Here is a 24,304-nt window from a genome sequence, read left to right on the forward strand (position 1 = left end):
TGTCACGAGTTTTTGTGGTTTTTGTTTCTTTTTTTGTTTTCCGCTCTAGCCATCCTGCACCTCACTGAGCGTGTGTTTGCTCACCGTGCCAGTCTGCAAAATAATGGCAACAGCTTCAGTTGGGATAAAGTCCCGTATGGGATTTCTTGGAGTACAATTGGGAGACAGAAGCAAGTGTCTTGTTGTGGATGCTGGTAAGATGTGTGGAACACTTCTCAAGGGGAAAAAACCCACCAGCCTCCCTGAGTAGCTCCTCCGTTTCCAACAGAAAACCAACACTGCAGCAAGCTGACAACCATAATGGACTGGTTCAGCTGCTGGCTAGTTCATACACTGGAACACAGCAAGTGGGAGGATCCACTGATAAATTAGTTTATGGAGGCTGACATGTCCACACCACTGTTACACAAATACAAACAAACATAAGAGATGAGATAAATATTTTGGGGGGAGTTTATGGTAGTGTTTATTGGGTTTGGGGGTTTGTTTTTCTCTATGCTGCTCTCTGTTGATGTCTCATGATGTTCATGTGGGCCCTTAGTATTACACAGCTGGTTGTTGAATACAGTTTTTTAATGGCATTGTTTGTTGAGTTTTTAATTACACAGTAGTTACTCTTGCACATTGAATCTTGCACCTGACAAATAAAGTAATACAACTAATATCAGAACTAATGAAAACTAAACTAAAGCTAAGTATTATCTCCATTTGGAAACAAGCAAAACTGCTCAAAACCTAATTAAAACCAACTGAAATAGAGAAAAACAAAAAGTTACAACCACCTGCCTTATATTTTTTTCCTAACACATTATCGAGTCCATATCAGTGTCGATATCCAGCGTGATTTTTTTTCCCCATTGAGTTCTGATGTTTTTTCAAAGTGTTCCTTTAATTTCTTCCAGCACTGTACAGTGGCATGTTCATCCAATCAGGCAGGATCCAAGGTGTAATTACAACCCTTTAGTTGATGAAGGGTAGAGTCCAACACTGAATCCTCTGACCACTTGCAGCATGTTGGTCCTTCTTTAGCCTGACTGATGTATTTATCTTTGCATTTTCTTGTTAAACATCAACTTTGTGTCAGCCCTTCCATTAAAAACAAATAACCATTCAAGGAACTCATATGGATCCATAATACACACTTCATAAACACTACTACCAATATTTTGGCTTTTAATTTGCAGAATAATTGATGGAAAATTATAGAAACTGTAAGTTGCATCGTGTCTGTAATATCTGCATGTTCTAGTTGTAACAGCTACACTTAACAAGCTCGGGTTGGTGAAAAAGAGGGCTCCTCATTAATTAAGTGCAGTTTGAGAACACTAGGAAGGCATTAGTGGAAGTAAAATCTCAGCTCAAGGTTTCAAGACAGGATTTAACAAACCCATAAGTGACAATAAGAGTAGCCAGAGACTGTAAAGATTCTTTACTTCCCTTTACCTAAAATAGGCCTATGTAAATCATTTTAAATTAACTGATTCTGAGACACACTTGTCCAGCTCTTAATGACTTCAATGGTGGCAAACCTGTATGTATTTTTTGCAGCTGTCTGTTGCCACTTGGGGTCAGTATTATGTGGAGCAACCAATTAAATATGCTGCTCTTGGTGTTGTGACTTTGACACATCACGAACAGGCTGCACACTGTTGACCCGGTGGAACCCAAGCCCGTCTCTGTAGGTTCTGTTCTGGTTTGGTTCCTACAATCGTTCTTGCATAGTTGTGAAGATGTGCAAAAACAGGTCTATGAATCAAGCTTAAGAAACTGACCTATCACATAGGAATATTACATAATGGCTTGCTAAGTGTTTGGTCTGCTCAAATATTTGGTTTTGATATAACTACATAATGCATTTTCTGGAGACGCTGCGGTGGAACTGTTGCTTCTGCTGGACTTGGCTTGTCTATCTGTGGCCTCTTGCTAAAAAGACGTAAAGCCAAAGGGAGATGGGACCTGAAAACGTGACTGGCAACATTATTAGAACACAGATGTACATATAGAGGGCTTGGAGCCAAAGGGGCGTAAGTGACATTTCGCCAACTTTACAGGGGAGCCAAAACAAACAAAAAAAATTACCATAGTGTGCTCTTAATTTGTATACTGATTTGAGTTTTTTTTTAAGCATGTTTCTTTTTACAAAGAGATGACACAATGCTTAATGAACAATATTGTCTTTGTTGTAAATGCACTAACGCCCTTTTGGCACCAACTTCTTCTGTGCATTCAGATTTAAGCCTTTTGGTTTTTGTTTAATAACTCTATTTCTATTAATATTTTACTTCTGTAATTTTGACAGTAGATAGAGCACATCAAGCGCTTTTATTTGATATATATATCTCAATTTTGACCAAAATGTCACTTACACCCCTCTGGGTCCAAGCCCTAGAGTTTTCCCTAATAAAGTGGCCACAGGTGTATAGTGAACACAGGTGTATGCACTGGAGCCTGTCCCAGCTGCCATAGGGTGAAAGGGAGGGTACACCCTAGACAGGTCGCCAGCCTGTGGCAGGACTAATACAGATAGGCAGACAACCATTTACACCTACAGCCAATTCAGAATGACCAATTAACCACAGTCTTTGGGCTGGAGGAAGCTGGAGCACCCACCCGAACACAGGGAGAACATGCAAAGGCTCCAGCTAGAGGACCCTCTTTCTGTGAGGCAACAGTAACCATGGTGCCACTGTGCTGCCCTGGACAGTCAAATTATTGCATTCAAATGAGTCAGCTCATCAACAGTCAATTGCTTGAAATAGCTTATAACTTAAGAACCACGTCATATCAAAGTGATTTTAAAAAAACATGTGCATCCCAAGAAGTTGTCCTGAAGATCTGAAGTGTTTTTGTATTCCTGGTGTTAAAAATGTAGCCACAGGAGCCAGACGAAGAAAAAAAAAAAAAAAAGATTGTTTCTGCTTTTCTCCAAAAGTCTTTGATGAAAATATAACGGAGCTATATTGGGCACTCATTCAAATGCTTCCCACCAGGAGAGAGAAGAAGAGAACATGAGCACAGGACTTTGGAAATTAGGCATATGACAAACAGATGTGACACCAAAAGAGCTTCAATGTGTCAGCATAAGTTACCACAGACACATCTAACAAGGCTAAACAAGCGATGCAACATCAGTTACCATGAAACTCTGACTTCTTCATATTATTCCCCTCACAGGCTTTTGATGGAAAACAGGAGTTTATATTCATTTTACTTTGGAATAACTTGAAACTGGTGCAATTATCAGGTGAGAAGGATTTCTGCACTGAACTGAGAAACCTGTTTCCTTGCTTGTTGCTGTTTTAGAAAACCAGGCCTCAAGACTGTATAATAAATTATTAACCCAAATTAGAACCAAATCTACGTTTATATACAGCCCATAAAACAATTTACATGTACGCTATCAGATCCTCTTCCTCAGCCACAGAAAACGTTTGGGTGTCATGTGTGGAGTCACACCCCCCTAGTTAAGACACATGAAACAACAAACCAGGCGTTTCAAAATAAAAGCCAGGTTGATAAATTGTGTTTAATGTTAATTTTTTTTTTTTTTTTTTTTTTTTTTTTTTAGCAGCGAACCTCCAGGTACAAGCTACAAAAACACTATTGATGAATTTAAGGACAGTTATGGTAATATAGTTATGTGTTATTCCTATATTTTGTATAAAAGGATTGACACGTCTTGTGGTAATTGTGAAGGCAGTGTAAAATTAATTTTAAAAATACAAGTAAATGAATTCATTTTTTATATGTCCAGGTCCGAGATATATAAAACAAACAAATAAATAAATAAAAAACGAAAGATAAATTGTACCCAAACTAATAAATTAATAATGATCCATAAAGGAACAATAGGCATATTCCCAAAATTTCCCCTCTGTGGGACAATAAAGGCTGTTTCTTCTTCTTCTTTCTTCTTCATATTACTTTTAGGGTAGAAAAATAATTGTCAATAAATGTGGAATTGGATTAAACAAATGCATGTATCAGGGTTATAATAGTTTTGGATTTTACATTATAGTTTAGTTTTAGTTAGTTTTTACTTTTTTTTCTCTAATTCAGTTAGTTTTAATTAGTTTTCAGAGTGGTTTTGCTCGTTTTTATTAGTTTTTATTTTTGGTTTCATGCTTAGTTTCAGTTAGTTTCAGTTAGTTTCAGTATTAGTTTTAGTATTTTCATACCTGATCAGGTGTAAGATTCAAGGCGCAAAAGTGACTATTGTGTAATGAAAACTTGACAAAAGATACAGTTTAAAGAAATATAGTCAACAACCAAATGTTCACAAGACATGCTAAATGTGTGTAATATTAAGGACACACATGAACATCAGCAAGGAGAAACAAAGAAAAACATGAACTCCCAAACTCAATAAATTCTACAATAAACTCCACAATAAAGTTCAGCATCAGTGCAGCAGATTAATAACGCCTACATGTGGTGTTAAACAAAAACAAACTCTTTGAAGGAGTCAAAGCTCAAATCCAGCTGCATCCTGATGTTCTCACCACCTGAAGCTGCTTCTGTTTTGGAGCTAGCTTGGTTAGATGCTCGCTAATTAAACCTGCAGGGTCTTTGCGGCCTCTGTACACAAGCTACAGAAGTTGCCGACCTCATGTCCACATTTATGCTTGTGTAGCTGGATTGTGTGTGTTAATTATCTTGTGGTCGTGTGCAGGTGTTTGTACTCAAAGAACCTCCATACGGGACTCTGCCGCTTTCTCTGCAGACCGCAGCCATTACTTTGCGGACCAGCGCGGTGAGCGCACGCACATGCGCACTCACACAGTTGTCCTGTGGCGCTCCCAGCTTAAACTCGGAGAGCGGAAACAATGATTTCATATCAATCCACAAGGCTTAAAACCCCCCCCCCCCAAAAAAAACAAGTAAATGAAAGTCAGTTTATCGATAATTTCAGTTAGTTTTAGTTAGTTTTGTAAACTCACAATTCAGTTTTAATTAGTTATCGTTTTTTCCTTTTAATTATAGTTTTTATTTATTTCAGTTAACGACAATGTTTTTTCAATTTCAGTTTTCGTTATTTCGTTCGTTTTCGTTAACTATAATAACCCTGGCATGTATAAGCTGAGTACATACAAATTGTTAAAATAATGTCAACCGAAATGTAAAAGAATAATGTGAAAGAATAAAAATGTGGGGCGAATATTAAACAGGACTGTTTTATTTTGTTTGTAGGTTGCACATGCTTATATACGGTGTATTTATTTATTTACTTGTTATGTCCTCTTTGGGCTGAAACATTTGTTTGACCTTGTTTCCACATTATTGGTTGATTTGGACCGGTGTCGCTGATGGGCTGCTTTTATTTTGAAGTCTGACAGAAGTGTTCCGGTGTGCGCCTGTGTGAAGCTGCGAATATTGACGATCTTTGGGAGCAATGATTTGTGTTAATATGACCGCTGGCGTTTGCCTGTCAGAAGAGTGTGTGGAGGCCGACCTGTGGCCGGTCACACTGCGTAAGCATCGGAGGGCAAAGTTTACTGCACGCTTATCTGCCGCATAAGACGCACAGAGAACTGCAATGTGCAGCGGAAAACCAGGACCGAGAGCAGCTCTTGTGTGGTGCGTATGCCCAATATTATCTTTAATGAAGGCTGCTATGCGCTCGCGCTCGGACGTGTAAACCTTTGTCACCTGTTTGTCGTTTTCCAGAACGTTACCTTGCCCTCCGCCGCACTGATCCTACCCCCGCAGGAGCCATGGGTGGAAGTCTGGGTTGCCACCGCTCCATACCCAAAGACCCCACTGACTTCAGCTGCGGCAAGCGCAAATTCAGCGCTGCGTGCAACTTCAGCCACATTCTGGTGAACCAGGAGAGGCTGAACATTAACACCGCTACCGAGGAGGAGCTCATGACTCTGCCGGGAGTTAACCGCACAGTTGCGCAGAATATCGTGGAGTACCGGGACTGTATAGGTGGATTTAAAAAGGTGGAGGACCTGGCATTAGTGAGCGGGATCGGGGCCACCAAACTAGAGGTGATCAAACTGGAAATATGCGTTTCCAGCAGGACCGGTTCTTCCCAGCATTCTCCGTCCTCACTGCGCAAAGACCTGGATTCCCAGTCCTACACCGGGATGAACATTAACACCGCAACTCCGGCGCAGCTCATGAGCATTCGAGGTATCACGGAAAAGATTGCCAAGAACATCGTGTCCTATCGCTCAGAGCACGGCCCATTCAAAAGCATCGAGGACCTGGTGAGGGTAAATAACATCAATAGCTCCCTGCTTGACAAAATCCGCTTCCAAGTGTTCGTGGAGCGCTCCAGGGCACCCTCCACCAACACAAACGGTGGGCTGACCTGCACCACCAAGTGTCACCCAAGCCCGACTTCTTTCAGTCTCAGGAGCGAAGACCTGGACCTCCCACCCGGAGGCCCGACCCAGATCATCTCTGTGCGGCCGAACGTGGAGCGCCCGTTAGGGCTGCGGGACGGGAAGCCCGTGGTACGCGTGGCCACCTGGAACCTGCAGGGCTGCTCCTGCGATAAGGCCAACAACCCGGGGGTCAAGGAGGTGGTGTGCATGACCCTGCTGGAGAATGAGTGAGTACGCCACACACAGAGTGTACCTGCACTCACTCATCATACCTAAATGTAGACTGTGGTCATTGAAACAGATCAAGATCAAATGAGACTATTAGATAAGTAGTTTCAGATGTGAGCCTGATGATTTCCCAATGGGGGTAAAGGAGATCTGGCAAAGGTCAAAATGTTTTATAGTCAAGTAAATTTTCATTTTTAACACCCCAAATCTGGACCACTTCTGTCTATTACTTTAAATATTTTGTACTCTTAATAAAATGGGACCCACGCCTGCGTATTAACACTGATCCTCTAGCAGCAGAAAGTCTTTGTCATAAATTATGCTGTAACCTCATTAGCAGATTTACGATTCATTCAATCCTAAACAGGATTCTTCTCGTTACTGCACTCAGTTATCTAGTAGTAATTTAAGTAATAATTGTACAAGAATTATGACCCTGTTTTTTGTTTGTTTTTTCTTATAAATACCCCTGTGTCTAATTTGGTGCACATTTCAAACAGACTATTTAAAAATGAATTCAGACAGCACACCAGAGTACTGCTTTGTTTTGGGTTTGTCAGTTATGTGATGGCACTTTGTAGGAGATGGTTTACTGTCAGTGCCAAGTAAGTCCAAGTAATGTGCTGTTAGAGTTTCCTAACACGGCCATGGGTTCACAAAGGTGGACGACAACAGCAATCAACTAACATTGATTTATGAGTAGAATGAGTAGTTTATGAGTAGAATCTGTATGCGGCCTCAGATTCACATACAAAGTTAAAGTTTTATAATACAATAATATACAAAAGTTTACCACAAGACAACATACAAACAACAAACAAGCATTTGCGTGCCTGTCATTCTATCTGCAAACATGAGCTGGAAAAGCCGTGAATCAAACTTTGTAGGGGTCATGTTTACAACCCATTAAAATTTAGCTTACGTCCACCGAGGCCTTCAAGGTCAACTTAATGATTTATTGGTCGAAAATTGACAAAAAGCCTTATATCATATAAACTATGATTCTTACAAGTGTAAGAATATCATGTCACATTTGACCTCTGACCTGTCTGTCAAGGTCATTAGATTGAAGGTCAAAGTGATAATGCTATATAGAGCTCACATCAAACTTTCATAAAAATGTCTTTCATCTTTGCATTGGCAACATTTAGGAAATGATGCTGCTACATGGGGATACTAAATATCACCTTATAGTTTGAATCCAAATATTGGATAAGTTGACCCCAAAAGGTGTTATATCTTTAAAGAAAGTACTTTCAATAGAAAGATTATTTTAGCCTCTGGAACATAGTTTGCAATACCAGCTTTCTACAAAATAATGGTAAAGTGTATTTCCAGATCACAATACAAAGCACTTCAGCCCCCGACTCTTACAGCTTTTCTGACTAACATTTTGGGGGTAAAGCTGCACACTTTTCCTGTGTTTATGAGTGTCTTACAACACTTGTAGTTGCATGCTGCCCCAATCAATTCCGCAAGAATTGCAGCCTCAATACATAGCATATGTGCATATGCAACTTTTTTTCAATGCATATGCATTAAAAAAAAGTTGCATTTTCTGAATTTTGGTAGTGAAACATATAGGAGTAATGTTTCTGTGACACCCTACTTAACAGTGTAGTTCAAGTGTTTGTGGATGTGACCTGTCAGGGTTTCCCAGCAGAACATTGTAATGAGATGATCGCAGTTATTTATGTGCCCTGTTGGTGGTTTTAATCTTGAGGCTGATTGGTTTATGAGACTGTTGTGCCTCAGGCCAGGTACGGACCTGTTGGTCATGAAGGCCACACAAAATGTGCTGCAATGCTTGGGCATTAGGGTTTGAACCTCCTTTGTTGCTAGGTTCTCTCGTTTGCTCCGTCATGGATAAGCAAGAAGATGGAGTTTGAGAAGTTGCTTTGTTTTATATTCCTTAAGCCGACTATAAAGCTTCACCACACCCAGAGCAAACTGCGTCAGGCACAGTCTAAAATCAGTAATGGTATTGTTGTAATCGTTGTTACGGGGAGCAGCAGCAGGAGGACACTGTAAAGGAGACTTGGTATGTTTGCACAGTGACTGGACTCTGCTGTGTGAGCAATCACAAGATCCAGTCTAAGTTTACACACTCCATGGCTTTCCTCCAGGCGCAAGCAGAGAGCTACTTGAGTTCAGTGAACTCTGTTTTATCAAAGGTTATGCAAACCGTGCTCAGCCAAAACAACCTTCCAGGCCGACTGGTGCTAGGAATCAACTGACTGTGGTCATCCTGGCTGTAGGGAAGTGAAAAAAGCTGACCGTAGAGCTTGAAAGCAGGGTTAATATTGATCAAGACATAGATGCAAGCTGACAGGGACTCACTTGACTCAAAGAAATTGTGCCTACAGCTGGTAAAATGTTTGTTACAGTCAAATCTTCCCTTTGGTGATAGTTTCCAATAGGATGTTTCCTTGAAGTTCTTTATTTTTCCTTGCTGCAGTGGTTTTCGAGCCACAGTAGAATTCAGCTTTCTCTGTTTTTGAAACATTTAAATAATATCTAACGTGTTGCACAGTGTACATCCATCTTGTCTGTCTAAACTAACTGCGAGACAACAGTATCTCTGTACAGCTGTGACAGCTGGTATCCATGCAGTTCTGGCTGGCTTTGACACTTTAACTCATACAAAATTTGAAGAATCAGGTTATAAACATTAGAGGAGGGTAGTGAGGAGAGTGACGTGTCCAGAAAACGCTGGGTGCACCAACATTAGATCTTTTGTCATCCCTTGAATTTTCCTTTTAAATATAAATTATAGATAAAATGCCCATCGTTTTCCCGTTTGTCACTTTATTTGAAAGCCTTGTGGATTGATATAAATCATTTTTTTCCTCGCTCTAGCAGTTTTAGCTGGGAACTATTACACAATAGTTACTCTTGCACCTTGAATCTTGCACCTGACAAAGTATGAAAAACTAAAACTAATAAAAAGTAAACTAAAACTAAGCATTAAATTAAAAAAAATTAAAAACAAGCAAAACTAATTAAAACTAACTGAATCGGAATGAAGAGTTACAACAAAATAAAAGTAAACTATAACGTAAAATCCAAAACTATTATAACCCTGGCTGGTACCCGTCAGCTGCGTCTGGAGTCTCACAAGCTAACCAAGCTTGATAGGACTCCTTTAGGTTAATCGCTCCCTTCACCTCTGGTGTCCACCATCTGGTTTGGGAATTACCACTACGACAGGCACCAACCACTTTGCAGGCGCAGCTTATTATTATTATTATTATTATTACTTTTATTTATGATATTTTCCATCCATCATCCTTCTATTCATCCATCCATTTTCTGCCACTTATAAGGCCCTGGGTCCCCACCCATCTCCTCCAGCTCTTCTGAGTATTCCCAAGGCAGCCAGAGACATGATTTCTCTAGTCTATGCTTTTTTTTTTGTCCGAGGATCTCTTCTCAGTTAATCATGTCCTTGCGTAAGAGGTGTCCAGGAGGTATCCTAGTCAGATGCTTGAATCTCATTAATGTTCTCCTTTCAATGTGGAGCAGTAACAGCTTTACTCTGAGCCCCCTCCAAAGGATGAGGAGCTTGTTCATGTTTCTAAATGTTTGTTTTTTTTATACCTAATGGACAGCCGGAGACCTGGCAGCCAAGTGTAATTCCTATTATACTTATTTGAAATCTACTTGAAGTCTGCTTCCTGGGGCACAGGCACCAACTGTGGTTGAGTCTGCACAATTACAATAAAAATGCAGGCATGTGGACATCCTTCACACTCACTGTCAGATGATGAAATTTATGTGGCTCAGACCAGAGCAGATTTGCGGATGTGGAAAGTATAATCAAGGGAGAACCCAGACCCTTCAAAGGAAGCTTACTGCAGCTGCTTGTATCTGCAGTCTCATTCTTTCAGTTGCTACCATTGGCTTATGGCCATGGGAGAAGGTAGGAAGGTAGTAAATTGACTGCTTCGGTTTCATGCTCGGCTTACTCTTTACCCCAACTGTCAGCATCCACATAAGTGGAGGTACTGCAACCACCCCTCTGGCAAGCTCCTGCCCCCTTATTCACTTATTTGTGAACAATCCGCAACTCCTCCACTCGGGGCGGCAGCTCATTCCCAGTCCACCCTTTCCCAACCATGACCTCAGTCATTCTTGCTGTTTAACATTTAGCAGCATCCCGTCGTAATGCAAACTGGATGTTTTCATTAGGTCAACAAAACCACCAGAGAATTTTTTTTAAAAGCCTTGGTGAAAATGATGGGTAAGTTGTCCCCCCTCACCCCCAGATTATACCCCCAATACAGAAAGTGTGTCTGCGGGGTTCATGAAATCCTCCTTCTTTCAAATATTTTTGTTCTGTCTCCCTCCCCTCAGCCCCAACCTTCGTGCCCCTCCCTGAGCCTGGTTCTGCCAGATGTTTCAAAAGGGAGTTTTTCCTTCCCACTGTCACCAAGTGCTTGCTCATAGGGGGTTGTAACTGTATACAGGTTCTGAAAGAATTTACAAATGGCCAGGGATGCATCCAGAGTGGAAGATTGCTGTCATGCAGCAATTCCAGAAATGCAGAATGAGGAACTGCCACGGTCACACGCTCTAGTTACCTGTTCCAAGACAGGGTGGAAATCAGGAAATATGCATATCTCTAGTAAGCAAGTTCGGGGGTGAGTTATTTGCCATCTGGTTATTCCTGCTGCTGGCTGAAAAATCTGTTTTATTCCATCATAAAATAGTGCTAAGTTATATCTTAACAGGTTGTGTGTGTAAAATGTATTTCTTCAGCAGAGAATCTACTGATCATCTGAAATAGAGCGTTTTCACAGTGCTCTGTCCTCTCCATGATTCAGCAGCTTGTGGAACCATCTTTAGCAGCAATACCTGTAAGCAATGTGAAGTAATTGCTTTCTGTAAGACTTTCAGTCTCTTACATTATTGTGAAGGAATTTTGGCACACTCTTCTTTACAGTGTTGCTTTAGTTCATTGAGGTTTATGAGTATTTGTTTATGTACAGTTCTCTTAAGATCCTACCAGTCAGCAATAATTGGGTTGACTTTAGGCCAGTGATTGTCCTTCTGTTGCATGACAGTATTAGCTGTTGGGCAGGTGGACTCATATCTGACACTTGCTTTGGTATACAAAGGAGTTCATGGTTGACAAAATGATTGCAAGGTGTCCGGGTCCTGTGGCTGAAACACAAACCTAAATCATCACCTTTCACCACAATGCTTGACAGTTGGAATGAGGTGTTTCTGCTGCTATATGCTAATATGCCAAACATGGTGCTGTGCATTATGGCCACACATCTTCTTTTTGGTCTTTTGTGTCCATTCTCTTGGCAACTCTTCTAGACTTGCCACAATATTTTAGTCTTTTTCTAATTTTACTATCATGAGCCTTAATATCTAACATGTTAGCTGAGGCCCATAGAGTTTGAGCTGTAGCTTTTTGGCTTTCTTGCAGTTTCACTGACTGAGCATTGCACATTCTGACCTTGGGGTGAATGTGCTGACATGTCCACTCCTGCTGAGAAATCCAGAAAAGAGCCACCTTTGTGTTGCTGAAAACCTGCAAATCCATAAATAAAACTGCATGTTAGACCTCTCAGGACTGTGCCGGCTTTCAATTAAACAGGGACCAAGAAATGGCTGAATTCCAAAAGAATCCAATATATTATTTTTTAAAAATGGCAAAGGAAAAACTAGAACTATTTCATTTTGATTGGATAGTAATCCTAGCTATATTATGGAGAGACAAAAATCAGTATTTCCAGTACAAGCAGACCAAATCTATGCCTGCATATATGCCATTTGACAGCATTTGTTTTTTTTGGTTTTTTTTTAACAAAAGCTCATCTAGCCCTGTCACTAAAACTCTGTGTATGCGCAGGCGTGGATTATGAGATTGGCAGGGACACACACTCTTTTAATCCTTTCACAGACAGACACAATGTTTGTAAAATGAGCACGATTTGGATGCTTTAAAGGAATCCAGAGAGGCTGTGCTCAGCATGGTTGCTAAGGTCATGAAGATTTGGTGCTGCAAAGAGTTCTGTGCTGCACTGACACCAGGAAATTTCCACTGGCACAGCATTTAATTGTGGGTGGACATTTGGGGGCATTGCCCAGCAAACTCTGCCAGCCAGGAGACACTCAGGCCAATAAAGGGCTCCCAGCCCCATTTCTTTAACAAAGCTGATTTGGATTTATTGTCTACTGCAGCAGCACTTTAAAACGTCGACCAGCAAATCAAAGTGACTGAATGTGGTCAATAATTCAAATGTCCTTTTAATCAGTAGAAGAGACAAAATAGACGTGTTGAATTTCAAGTATCAAGTAAAGAAAACTGTGTTGATGTGAAACACAGAGACTGCTAACCTAGCCTAATGCTCTAATACTTTCCAGGGCAAGCCACTAGGTTCAGTTTGGTGCTGGCATACAGGGTACAGTGCAGTGGGGAGCAGTAGAAAACAGCTGCCTTAAATTTATTGTAAAACCAAACTAGTGCAGAAGAGTGAGTAGTGCAGCATAGGCTTTTAAACCTATGTGTGTGTATGTGTGTGTAATTAACGTGTGCATTGCGTCAACTGTCAGCTCACTCCTATATAAGTATTAAAGGTTATATGGCTTATATGGCTTTGGTGTTTCTTTTGGCCTTGAATTTCGTCTTCCCCTGCCCTCTGTGTCACTGTTGGTGTTGTCCTCTGCTGGTGGTGATTCTTTACTGTCCTGTCGACGCACCTCCAGCAGTTCGGCTAGCTTTCTCAAAGCCTGGTCGTGGTGGCCTGACAGGATGTACTGGAGGCTTGCGTTGGGAGTGTTGCAGAACGAGCACTGGCTATCCCACTCTGACCAAAAGTGAAAGAGGAGCTGGACCAGGTGGGAAAGGTGGGAGTTATAGCCAGTGTTGAGGAGCCACATTAATGGTGCACAGGAATAGTTTCCATTGTAAAAATGACAGGAAAAAAAAATGCTTCTGTGTGGACTTAACCCATTTCAATGAGTGTCGTCAGAGAAAGTGATGTTGTGGCAGCAGTAGATGAGACACTTGCTAAGCTAGACCAGGCAAAGGTCACAAAACTTATCTGTGCCACTAAACAAAGACTCCATGTTGCTGATCACCTTCATTACACAAGAAGGTTGATACTATTTTAAGAGGCTTCTTTTGGGATCTCTTCAGCCCCAGAACACTTTAAGAAGAGGATTTCTCAGCTTGTGGATGGGATAGATGGAGGTCTGTCACACAGATGATATTCTTGCAACTGGATGAGATCACGCAGAACATGGCGATACTGTCATCATGCTCTTTGTACTGGCAAATTTCAGAGAGCCAGACCTTCTCCAGACCAGTTTTCTCTGAACGAGGAATATTTTCTCATATAGCATCAAGGTGGACTGTGATAAAATAAAAGCAGTTCTTGACATACCAGAGCCTATACTGTATGTGACAGATGTCCATCACTTTATGGGTATGATGAACTTTTAACAAAACATTTTTGCCACACCTGCCAGAGTTATCAAAGCCGATCCCACGGGCTGTAGGAGGCTGATAACGGCTGGACATGGGAGGCAAACCAAAAGAAAACTTTCTAAAAATTTTAGCTCAGAGAGTGTGCTAGCACAATACAGGTCAAAGAGTCACCGTGGTGTCAGCTGATGGTTCCTGGACTGGGAGGGATCCTGACACAAAAGCACACAGACGGTGAGTGGAGACCAGTTGACTTTATCTCCAGACATGCGCATGCGAGCGCCTGCGAGGATACTTGAGTGGCATGGACTACATTATACAGACTGACCACAAGCCTCTCATATCACTGAGTCAATGGCATAGGATGACCTCCCACAGGATGCTCAAGTTTAAACTGAGGCTGCGGTGTTTCAATTTCAGCATCATCCATGTACGGATGTCAGGGTACCTCTGCCTGCTACTGCTACTGAGGCCTACTGAGGACCTGGAGAAGGAATGCAGAGCTTATATTGACAGTGTGGTAGACAGCCTGCTGGCTACACAGACAAAGCTTGCACAGATTAAGGAGACTTAGCACACTAACAACAGCTCAGGCAATATATTCCAAATGGTGGCCATAATACTAGAAAGAGGTGCAGGAATCACTGATCTCCTCCCGGTCAGAAAGGTCTTTCTTACATGAAGGATGAGGACTGCTCATGAAAGGGGAAAGACTCATAATCCCAGAACACTGACATCCATTATAGAAACTTCACCAAGGTATCAAATACCTTGCTAGGGCAAGGAAAGCAATCTGGTGGCCAGGCGTGACTCTACAGATAAAGCAGATGGCTGAGAAATGTGAGATCTGTGCCCATGAAGCCCATCACCATTTGAGCCCTTTCTCACAACTGATTCCTTAAGAAGATGGTGGCAAAGGGTTGGAGCTGATTTGCTTCAGGGGAGGAATGGGAATTATTTTATCTTAATCAACTGCTTCTCCTGATTCACGGAGGTGCTTCCAGGTAAGGTGTGAACATCAGCAAAATACATGCTTGCAAGATCCAAAGCTGCATTCACCATGTACGGATGTCCCAAAGTTTTTGTCACAGACAATGGCCCTCAATTCTCATGCCACAAATGTATCCCTGCAGGAAAGAGAAGGATGAACGGGCTGGCTGGGACACCAGTCCCAGTGTCCCAGTGTCCACAGGACAGCTTCAACCACAGTGGCCTGATCTGGAGGCACCTGTGCCAAGAGTGCATCTTCAACCAGACGTCCCACACAAAACCTGCCTTCCCTTCAGCCTGCGCAACAGGTATGGATCATACCCATGCATGCTAGAGGGACTGCTGTGGCTTCAGCATCTACACCACACTCAGAGGAGGTGGCAATTTCAGATGGACATCTGCAGTGAGAACTGAAGAAGCCTTTCGGATGAGAGGTGAAATGTCTTCAAGAACCAAAAAGAAGTCTGTCCTCTTTTCTAAAGCTCCAGAGACTACTATGACCTGGATGACTGAGAATCTACACAGACATCTGCAGTGTAACTCTTCCCACCTGTAGGAAGTGCCAGTGCCTCCAGCATCAACAAAAAAATGACAAAGTCAGGAAAGCTGTCCAGAGTCCTGATAGACAGGTGACCTGTCCAGGGTTCACCATTCCTTTTGACCTTTGATAGCTGGGATTGGCTTCAGCCCGTGGGACCCTGAATTAGATAAGCGAAAGAGGATGGATGGATGGATGGATGGATGGATGGATGGATGGATGGATGGACAGTGTACCAGTAATCCACTAGATTTATCATCCCTGACAGCAACTTATCTGTCGTGAACTATAGCCTCGAGCCCTTTATTCCTCATTCAGTGCTTCAGAATCCTCAGAGGCATTATATTTAAGGCCATCAGTGCTGCTTGTCACTACTGATTATGCAGGCACATGTCTATTCTCAGCTCTGGCTTGTGTCTAGTGAGTGTAGAAGCAGGCATCTAGTTTGACTTCATCATGCTGTATTTGTGTCTGCACCGAAGCAGCTGATATAAAGTCCTGTTTGACATTATCAGTGATTTCTAATGTCAGTGTGACACTGAAGAGTCCTTAGTATTAGTATTATCTGTTATAGACTCAACTACTGTTGCCTACCTCCTAAAGACTTGACCAAACAGTCATAGCAGAGCTGACTGACGTAGAGCTGCCAGCCCTGTCCCGATGATATGACTACACCTCAGGTCAGCTCAAACTGTGCTGGGTTTGAATCCTTGCCAGTGGAAATGGGAGGATCAGGATCTTAAGCAGCAGGAGTGTTGCAGGCTCTCAGAGTGACCAGAGCTGCAGGAGAGGAAAGGAGTATTGTCTGTGGGACTGCAGGCCTGTTTGTTCTGAAAACAGGATCTGTGGACAAAGTTTCTGCCTGTGATCTTACCAACATGAGGCTATTCAGCCATCTCAGCTGGGGCAGTATGGCCGAGCAGTAAAAGCGTGCAGTTGCAGGAAAAGTGAAATGCAGTCAAGTAAAATCAGGTCCTTTTTTTTTTTTTTTTTTTTGTCATTATTTGTAAGCACTTTTTATTAAACCAACAGCCTTTGACCAAAGTGCTTTACTGTGCAGTTAAATTAATAAAGTAATAAGACATAAAAACATGTAATAAATACAAAGAATACAAGTAAAACAATATAAGTTAAAACAAAATCAGCACTCAGTCTGGAGTGGCTGTGGCTCAGGAGGTAGAGCAGGTCGTCTACCTGTCAGAAGGTCTGCATGTCAAAATATCCTCGGGCAGGATACTGAACCGTGAGTTACTCATGATGCATCCATTGGAGTGTGAATGCTAGGCTCAAAGCACTTAGGTATAGAAAAAAGTGATTGTATGAATGTGTGTAAATGGGTAAAAGATGCATGTAGTAAGTAAAGTGCAGTAGAAAAAGTGTTTGATAAGCTCAGAAATAAGGCCTTACATATTAAGTTTCAAAGGTAGGGATGGCTGTGGCTCAGAGCAGGTCATCTTCTTGTCTGAAGGTTGGTGGTTTGATTCCTGGCTGCTCCAGTCTGCATGCCAAAGTATCCTTGGGCAAGATATTGAATCCTGAGTTCTTGTGTGTGTGTGTGTGTGTGTGTGTGTGTGTGTGTGTGTGTGTGTGTGTGTGTGTGTGTGTGTGTGTGTGTGTGTGTGTGTGTGTGTGTGAATGCAAACGTGTTGTATAAAGCATTTTGACAGCTTAGGTAGGGTAGAAGAGCGCTATTTATTAATTTTAAAAACCAGCTGAATTAAAAGGCTTGAGCAGTGGGTGACATTAACAGTCAATGTCTAAAGGAGGATTAAAAATATTAATGAGAAGTTAATGCAGTATATTAGCAAAACCCTTGGTTAAAACTTTGTCTTTTCAGAGTAGCATCTCCAAGAAATCACTTGGTTGACTGAATGTTCAGTACTGAACCTCTCTGTTGCTCTCAGAGTCACAGTAGTTGTACACAGTGAGGCTGCAGCACTATTAACATGACAGCCTAATTGGTGATTGTGGATTAACTCCACCCAAAAATGCCTCTCCTGGGGTTCAAAGCATGAAATACTATTAAATGCTCTGTTTCTATGCCATTTGTGAGGACAAAATCAAGAGTGTGATTAAAACAGTGAGTGGGTTCATTTACATTTTGAGAGAAGCCAGTTCAGTCTAATAATGAATTAAATGCAGTGACAAACCTTTTAACATCTAAATGAATGTTAAAGTCAGCCACTCTAATAATTTTATCTGAACTGAGTATTAATTGAGTTCATCCTCAGTCATCCAGACAGTCTGGCTTCTTCGGAAGACCTGCTGGAGGATGGGTAAAAGGAACTAAGCTACTTTAGCCCACACTGGCTACAGGCTATTGCAGCTTAGTTTTAGTGGTGCAGAGCTATCCCTCCAAATCACTAACTCTGGCCCCTAATACTTCAAAGTCCCACATTTAAACCATTGCCTGTAAAGGAGGATGAAGAGTACCTAAACACTGGGGTTACAGATGTAAATCAGTGCTTCGGCTATAATCTGGCATGTTTACAGTGATGTCCATTAACATGTTAAATAAATAAATAAATACAATTGCCACACTGAGCATGAGAGTACTGATGAAGCAGCTGTAGGGTTACAAGCCATTGATAATATTTGTAGTAGCTAAGGTAGTGCATCTGAAATTTTTGATAAATGCTACACATACAATTTGCAGATAGATAAGCAGGATACTTAATAAAGCAGATTTTTTTTACTACTTGAAATGGGTCACTGTGATGGAAGATCATAACTAATTGAGCTGAAAAGATCAGGTAGGGGTAGAATACCACTGTGTGTTGCAACAACGCAGAACAACAGGAACAGGAAGTGATCCATTATGGCGTACGTCAGAGCACCAAGTGAGCACCGTGATGTTGGAAAAAGCAGAACACAAACCTGTGGAAATATGATGAGTTCACTTCCAGCTTTAAAAAAAAAAAAAGTAACAGCTTGCTTATAGCAGAAATGTGACACCATTTTGGATGCTGTTTAGTCATACTTCCCAAAGGATGGTGAAATTTAGCTTCACTGAAACCCGAGTGGGTGGAGAGTAGTTGAGAATGGGAACCGGTTCAGTATGTGTTGTCAAGTTTCTGTGCTGAGAAGTCCTGGTGTCTGTCTGTCTGTCTGCTTGTGTGAACAGACAATTCCTTGTCTTCTTTCTTCTTTTTCTTCTTGCAAAGAGACTTTTTATCATTATTTTCTTACAGTCCATTTATTCCCCTTGCCTTCTGTAGCAATATCAGTTTGCTTATTTATTTGTTACCTAATGGCATTTATCCGACTGAACATGCACTGCATCAGCTGTGTTGCTCATTAGTATAAATATGTACTCTACTGCAAAAAATGGTGGATGGTGCTTAAATTTTTTTTTATTATTTTCATAACAATCTTTACACTACTTCAGCTCCTTGAAAGAACTTATATGCTATGTTCCCATGGATGACTGTTATTGTGCTGTTACTGTGTTATAACCTCCAGACTAATTAGATATATCTATTTTGATATGTGAGTTGAAGTCAAAAGTAGTTTACAAAGCACATGTGTGCAGTAACAGCTATACCAGATTCAAATTTATGACACCTTCAGAATGGCTAATTAGTAGAGGTGGGGTGGAAAAAAAAATCGCTACAGCATAGTATTGCAACATTGTATCGATACAGGGCCACAAAATATCAATATTTATTCAATTAAAATACTCTGGGAATTCTACGAACAAGATGGCTCATCTAATGCACCACCATGCTGAGGTAATGTTAACCAAGCAAACTTATATTAGATCAGTTCAGCCAAAAAGCATCCAACTCCAGACATGCTTAGCTTGACAAAGTTACCTCCTAATTTAGAGCAAGGTAATGGCTCAGCTACGCAAAAATAGGACCACAGCCTCCTTTCATCTACAAAGAAAAAATTAGAGGCTGCCTGGTTATTGTATAGAATTTTTTTCACACACTGCTTATTGCAACGAGTGGTTGCCCAGAGCTTGAGGGTGTTACACACTCACGGCCACTTTTGAGAGATTGTCGAAGGTTTGAAAATAATTACTGTCTAATGTATAAATGCAGATCGATTGCTAATGTTGCCATCATTGCTGTATTATCAGAAACAAACTGCATGTAATTGCCAGCTTGACCCCATTCAACCGCAGGCTGACTGCAGACTTACTTAGTCTTATGGCAACATTTGGCAGGTTTTAGTGACAGTGTTGGAATGCTTGACGATCTTATTTTGTAGCAGTTTTTTTTAATCTTATTGGATAAAACAGATACTGATCAAGTTTAACTTTGAGGACATAATTTGCATTTGAAAAAAGGTGACAAACCACAATGTGTTACTGCAATAGTCAGCATATTGCAAAATGTTAAAAATAGCAACAGTATTGTATTGTGAGTGAAGTATTGTGATAATATCGTATCTTGAAGTGTCTGGTGATTCCCACCTCTAATAATTAGCCATAATAATGTTTCAACAGCTGCTTTAATTCATACTAAGAGTGAATGGGGGAGTGGGTGGGTGATGGATTAAGTGTTATATACCAAGAGCTCTGCAGAACAAGAACACCTATATATGTTTTTGGTGACATATATGAGGTGATCCATGTTTACACATAGACACTATTAGACACGAACATCTTTCCATTAATTTGACAGCGAGCTTTATGTCTGAACATAACCTGCATCCTGATGCTCTCACAATGTTGATACACTACTCAAAAAAATTAAAGGAACACTGAAAACTCATCAGATCTCCATGGGGAAAAAATCATGCTGGATATCTACACTGGTGTGGTCTGGGTAATGTGTTAGAAATGAAAGGATTCCACATTATATGGAAATTAAAATTCTCAACCTACAGAGGTCTGAATTCAAAGACACCCCGAAAATCAACGTGAAAAAAATGATGCAGCAGGCTGGTCTATGTTGCCAAAATTTCAATACAGCAACTCAGATTGGTGAGTAGTTTGTATGGCCCCCACATGCTTGTATGCATACCTGATAATGTCGGGGCATAAGATGATGGATGGTGTCCTGGAGGATCACCTCCTCGATCTGGACCAGGGCATCACTGAGCACCTGGAAAGTCTGAGGTGCAACCTGGCTGCATCGGGTAGACTGAAACATAATGTCCCCAGGGTGTTCTGTTGGATTTAGGTCAGGCAAGAGTGCGGGCCAGTCAATGGTATCAATTCTTTCATCCTCCGAGAACTGCCTGCACACTCTTGCCACATGAGGCGTTGTCATGCCACAGGACCCAAGACCCGCTGCACCAGCCATAGGTCCTGACTCTGGGTCCAATGATTTCATCCTGACACCTAATGGCAGTCAGGGTGCTGTTGCCTAGCCTGCAGATGTCTGTGCGTCCTTCCTGCTGAAGGTCATTTTATATCTATGGCAGCACTCATCCTGTTCCTCTGCCACAAAGGAGAAGATACCAGGCCTGCTGATGGATTAAAGATTTTCTACGGCCCTGTCCAGCTCTCCTAGAGTAACTGTCTGTCTCCTGGAATCTCCTCCATGCTCTTTAGACTATGCTGGGAAACACAGCAAACCTTTTATGCGATTGCACAGAATGATGTGCCGTCCTGTCCAGCCTCTGTAGGGTCCAGGCATTGCTTCATGCTACCAGTAGTGACACTGACCCTAGCCAAATGCAAAACTAGTGAAAAAACAGAAAAAGTGTAAGTGTCCTCCACCTATAAAACCATTCCTGGTTGGGGGGTTGTCTCATTGTTGCCCCTCTAGTGCACCTGTTGTTAATTTCATGAACACCAAAGCAGCTGAAACTGATTAACAACCCCCTCTGCTACTAAACTGACCAGATCAATATGTCAGAAGTTTAATTGGCTTAATGCTAAACTCTTATTTAAAAAGCATTCCTATAATTTTTGAGCAGTGTATTATGACAGTAGGTTGGACCTAAAGTTGTTGCATCACTTTCAACATGGAACAGAATTGAATGCATACAGTCACAGTGATGCATAAGCACGCATAACATTTTACGTATTGACAGTACGTAGACAATGTTTACATGTACCAGTCACAGTTTATGGTGATTTTTTTTTTTTTTGGCAAAAAGCACAGGTGAAAATATTAAGCAGCAATGTCTGGAAATTGATATAGTGCTTAGAGCTGTGCTCCATTTGAGTAGAGATAACCATGAAATGTAATCAGACCAGAAGGCTCTCATGTTATATGCAACTTTCCCTACTGTCTTTGATACGAGCTATTGCAAACTACCTTTGTTGTTCCTGTTAACAACAATTTCTCATTGGCATCAAAGTCATTTGACCCCTGTCTCCATCTTTTATGAAGAGAGGACTCTGCCCTCTTTTTTTTTTTTTTTGTCTGTCTGAATGCTTTATAACTAAATCAACATAGTGGCCTGTCTACAAATCCAGAAAGTGGTCTCATCCTGCCCAAACTGTCCCATGACAGTTTTACATGACATGTAGAGTTTTGTGTTTTGACTCCTGACTGATTGATATACTCATGATGCTGGTGCCGGTCCCTGGCTTTGGTGGAGCTCAGTTGAGTGCATTGTGAGTCAGTCTGCAGTATTTGTTGAGCTCTTATAATGTGCAGCAGGACTTCACTAAGAGAAAGGGCTGTTATGCAATGTGATTTTTTTTTTCTCTCTCTCTCTCCTGTGCAGCTAATTTCATATAAGTAGGTTGGACTGGGATGAGTTCAGTGTATTGACACCAATTTAATTTCATTGCGCTGAACTACAGTGAACCATTTCACCAGTTTGAGGTGTGTGTGTGTGTGTGTGTGTGTGTGTGTGTGTGTGTGTGTGTGTGTGTGTGTGTGTGTGTGTGTGTGTGTGTGTGTGTGTGTGTGTGTTTAAAAAATGTACATTATGTCACTCAGCAAAGCAGCAGTATTTTTTTTTTCTCTCTGATTTAACAGACAGTCCAGATTACACTCTCTGTAAGTCTGCAGGTGTCAAGTAGAAGGATTTTGGAAACTTATTTGATTCCCTTCTAATTACAGAATAAGCCTTTTCTGTGCTTTGGGCATGTCTGAGATGTCAATTCAGATGAATTACAGAGGATTGAGTTCCTCACCTGTCACAAAATGCAATGTAAAACCGTTCATCTTCAGAGCCATATGAAGGGAGAGGAAGTGTGCTGGTGCCTGTCAGAAGCGTATAGCTTTTTATTGTGCTGACTATTGGACTTGAAAGTCATTTGAAAGGTAAACAGATCATTTATTGGGCTGTAAAGGCCCCTCCTTCACGTGGTGTTGGCACATTGAGTTTCAGACAGCAGTTCAAGGTGTCGCCGAGTTAGTCATGTTTTCTAAGCTCTCTGCCAGTTTGTTTCAAAAAACAAAAATAAAGGTAAATTTTTCCTAACATGGTCTCACCAGTATTATAATCTTATAGTCCAGGGATCCTCAAATCCAGGCCTCGAGGTCCGGTGTCCTGCAGGATTTAGATCTGTCCCTGATCGAACACACCTGAGTCAAATATAGAAGTCATTAGCAGGACTCTGGAGAGCTTGACTGCATACTGAGGAGGTAATTCAGCCATTTGATTCAGGTGTGTTGATCAGGGACACATCTAAAACCTGCAGGACACCGGACCTCGAGGCCTGGAGTTGAAGAGCTCTGTTATAATCTCTAGTTGGTAATTGCATCTCTATACAGCAAACGTTCACACTGATCATCTAGAAGAAAAATGCTCTTAAAGCTTTTATTAAAAGTATATCAGGAAATGAAGCCAGAATACACTTTTTATTTATTTTTTATTTTTTTAAGTTGTTTGATTCTCCTGCCTCTCTCTCAGGTCTTTTAATAATTATTTCTTTAAGAGGATTTGGGTAAATGAAGGGTGTATATAAGATTGTATATGGAAAGGCGCATTTTAATAAAATACCCTCTCTCTGATTACAGTATCAAGTTACTGGCGGTGCAGGACCTGCTGGAGCATGAGGCTATCGAAAAGGTAAAGTGGACTGTACAGCACAAATATGATGACTCGCCACTCAAAGACAAATGATGTAGTGTGTACATCGCAGAAGCTGTAACCTGTTGAGGACCATGTTTAACTTGGTCATGCTATTCCTCAAGAAAATATGTAAGCTACAGCAAATGGACTGGTACTTGTGTAGCGCCTTCCTGCCCAGTTGAGCACTCAGAAGAGCTTTCTGCTACAAGTCTCATTCACCCAGTGACCCAAGGCCTTTGACGAACATTCACACCCACTCACATGCAGTAACTTGATTCTTTTCTTTTTCAGACATTCTGTGGTAGATTTGCTGGTGTGGTTGGGATCTCTGTCCTGTTGTGTGACCTTATTTCAGCCAGGCTTTAGCTGTTGGACAGATGGCCTCCCACTAGACTCTGAAATACACTGGTATACAGAGGAGTTCATGGTCAACTCAATGACTGCAAGGTGCCCATGACCTATGGCTGCATAAGAAGCCCAAATCATTGGCCCCACCATGCTTGACAGTTGGTGTGACATGTTAGTGCTGATATGCATTTTGGTTTTTGTGCATTATGGCCAAACATCTCCACTTTGATCTCATCTGTCCAAAGCATGTTTCTAAATTCTTGTGGTTCTTGTTCAGAATTTTGCAGACCTAAGAAGAGACTTTCTCCTGGCAACCTTTCCAATCGAGCCATACTTGTCAGGAACTTTAATATTTAACCTGTTAACTGAGGGGTCTGTAGAGTCTGAGATGTACAGTTGTGGTCAGAAGTTCATATACACTCAGCATGGATTTCATGGGGTGGCTGTGGCTCAGGAGGGAGGGCACTACTAATCGGAAGGTTGGTGGTT

The 24,304-nt window shown here is 41.4% G+C and overlaps 1 protein-coding gene across 1 annotated transcript in view; it reads left to right on the forward strand.

Moving 5' to 3' along the window:
• Nucleotides 1-5,385: 5,385 nt before the first annotated feature.
• The window catches only part of eepd1 (endonuclease/exonuclease/phosphatase family domain containing 1), a 28,007-nt gene continuing 9,088 nt past the window's right edge, over nucleotides 5,386-24,304 (forward strand). The window contains exons 1-3 of the mRNA XM_030740315.1: nucleotides 5,386-5,577; nucleotides 5,668-6,562; nucleotides 23,413-23,464. Of these exons, the coding sequence (XP_030596175.1) occupies nucleotides 5,715-6,562; nucleotides 23,413-23,464 (900 nt within the window). The 5' untranslated portion in view covers nucleotides 5,386-5,577; nucleotides 5,668-5,714. The remainder of the gene's footprint in view (nucleotides 5,578-5,667; nucleotides 6,563-23,412; nucleotides 23,465-24,304) is intronic.

Source organism: Archocentrus centrarchus, chromosome 11 (genome assembly GCF_007364275.1).
Source record: "Archocentrus centrarchus isolate MPI-CPG fArcCen1 chromosome 11, fArcCen1, whole genome shotgun sequence".
Taxonomy (NCBI): Eukaryota; Metazoa; Chordata; class Actinopteri; order Cichliformes; family Cichlidae; genus Archocentrus; species Archocentrus centrarchus.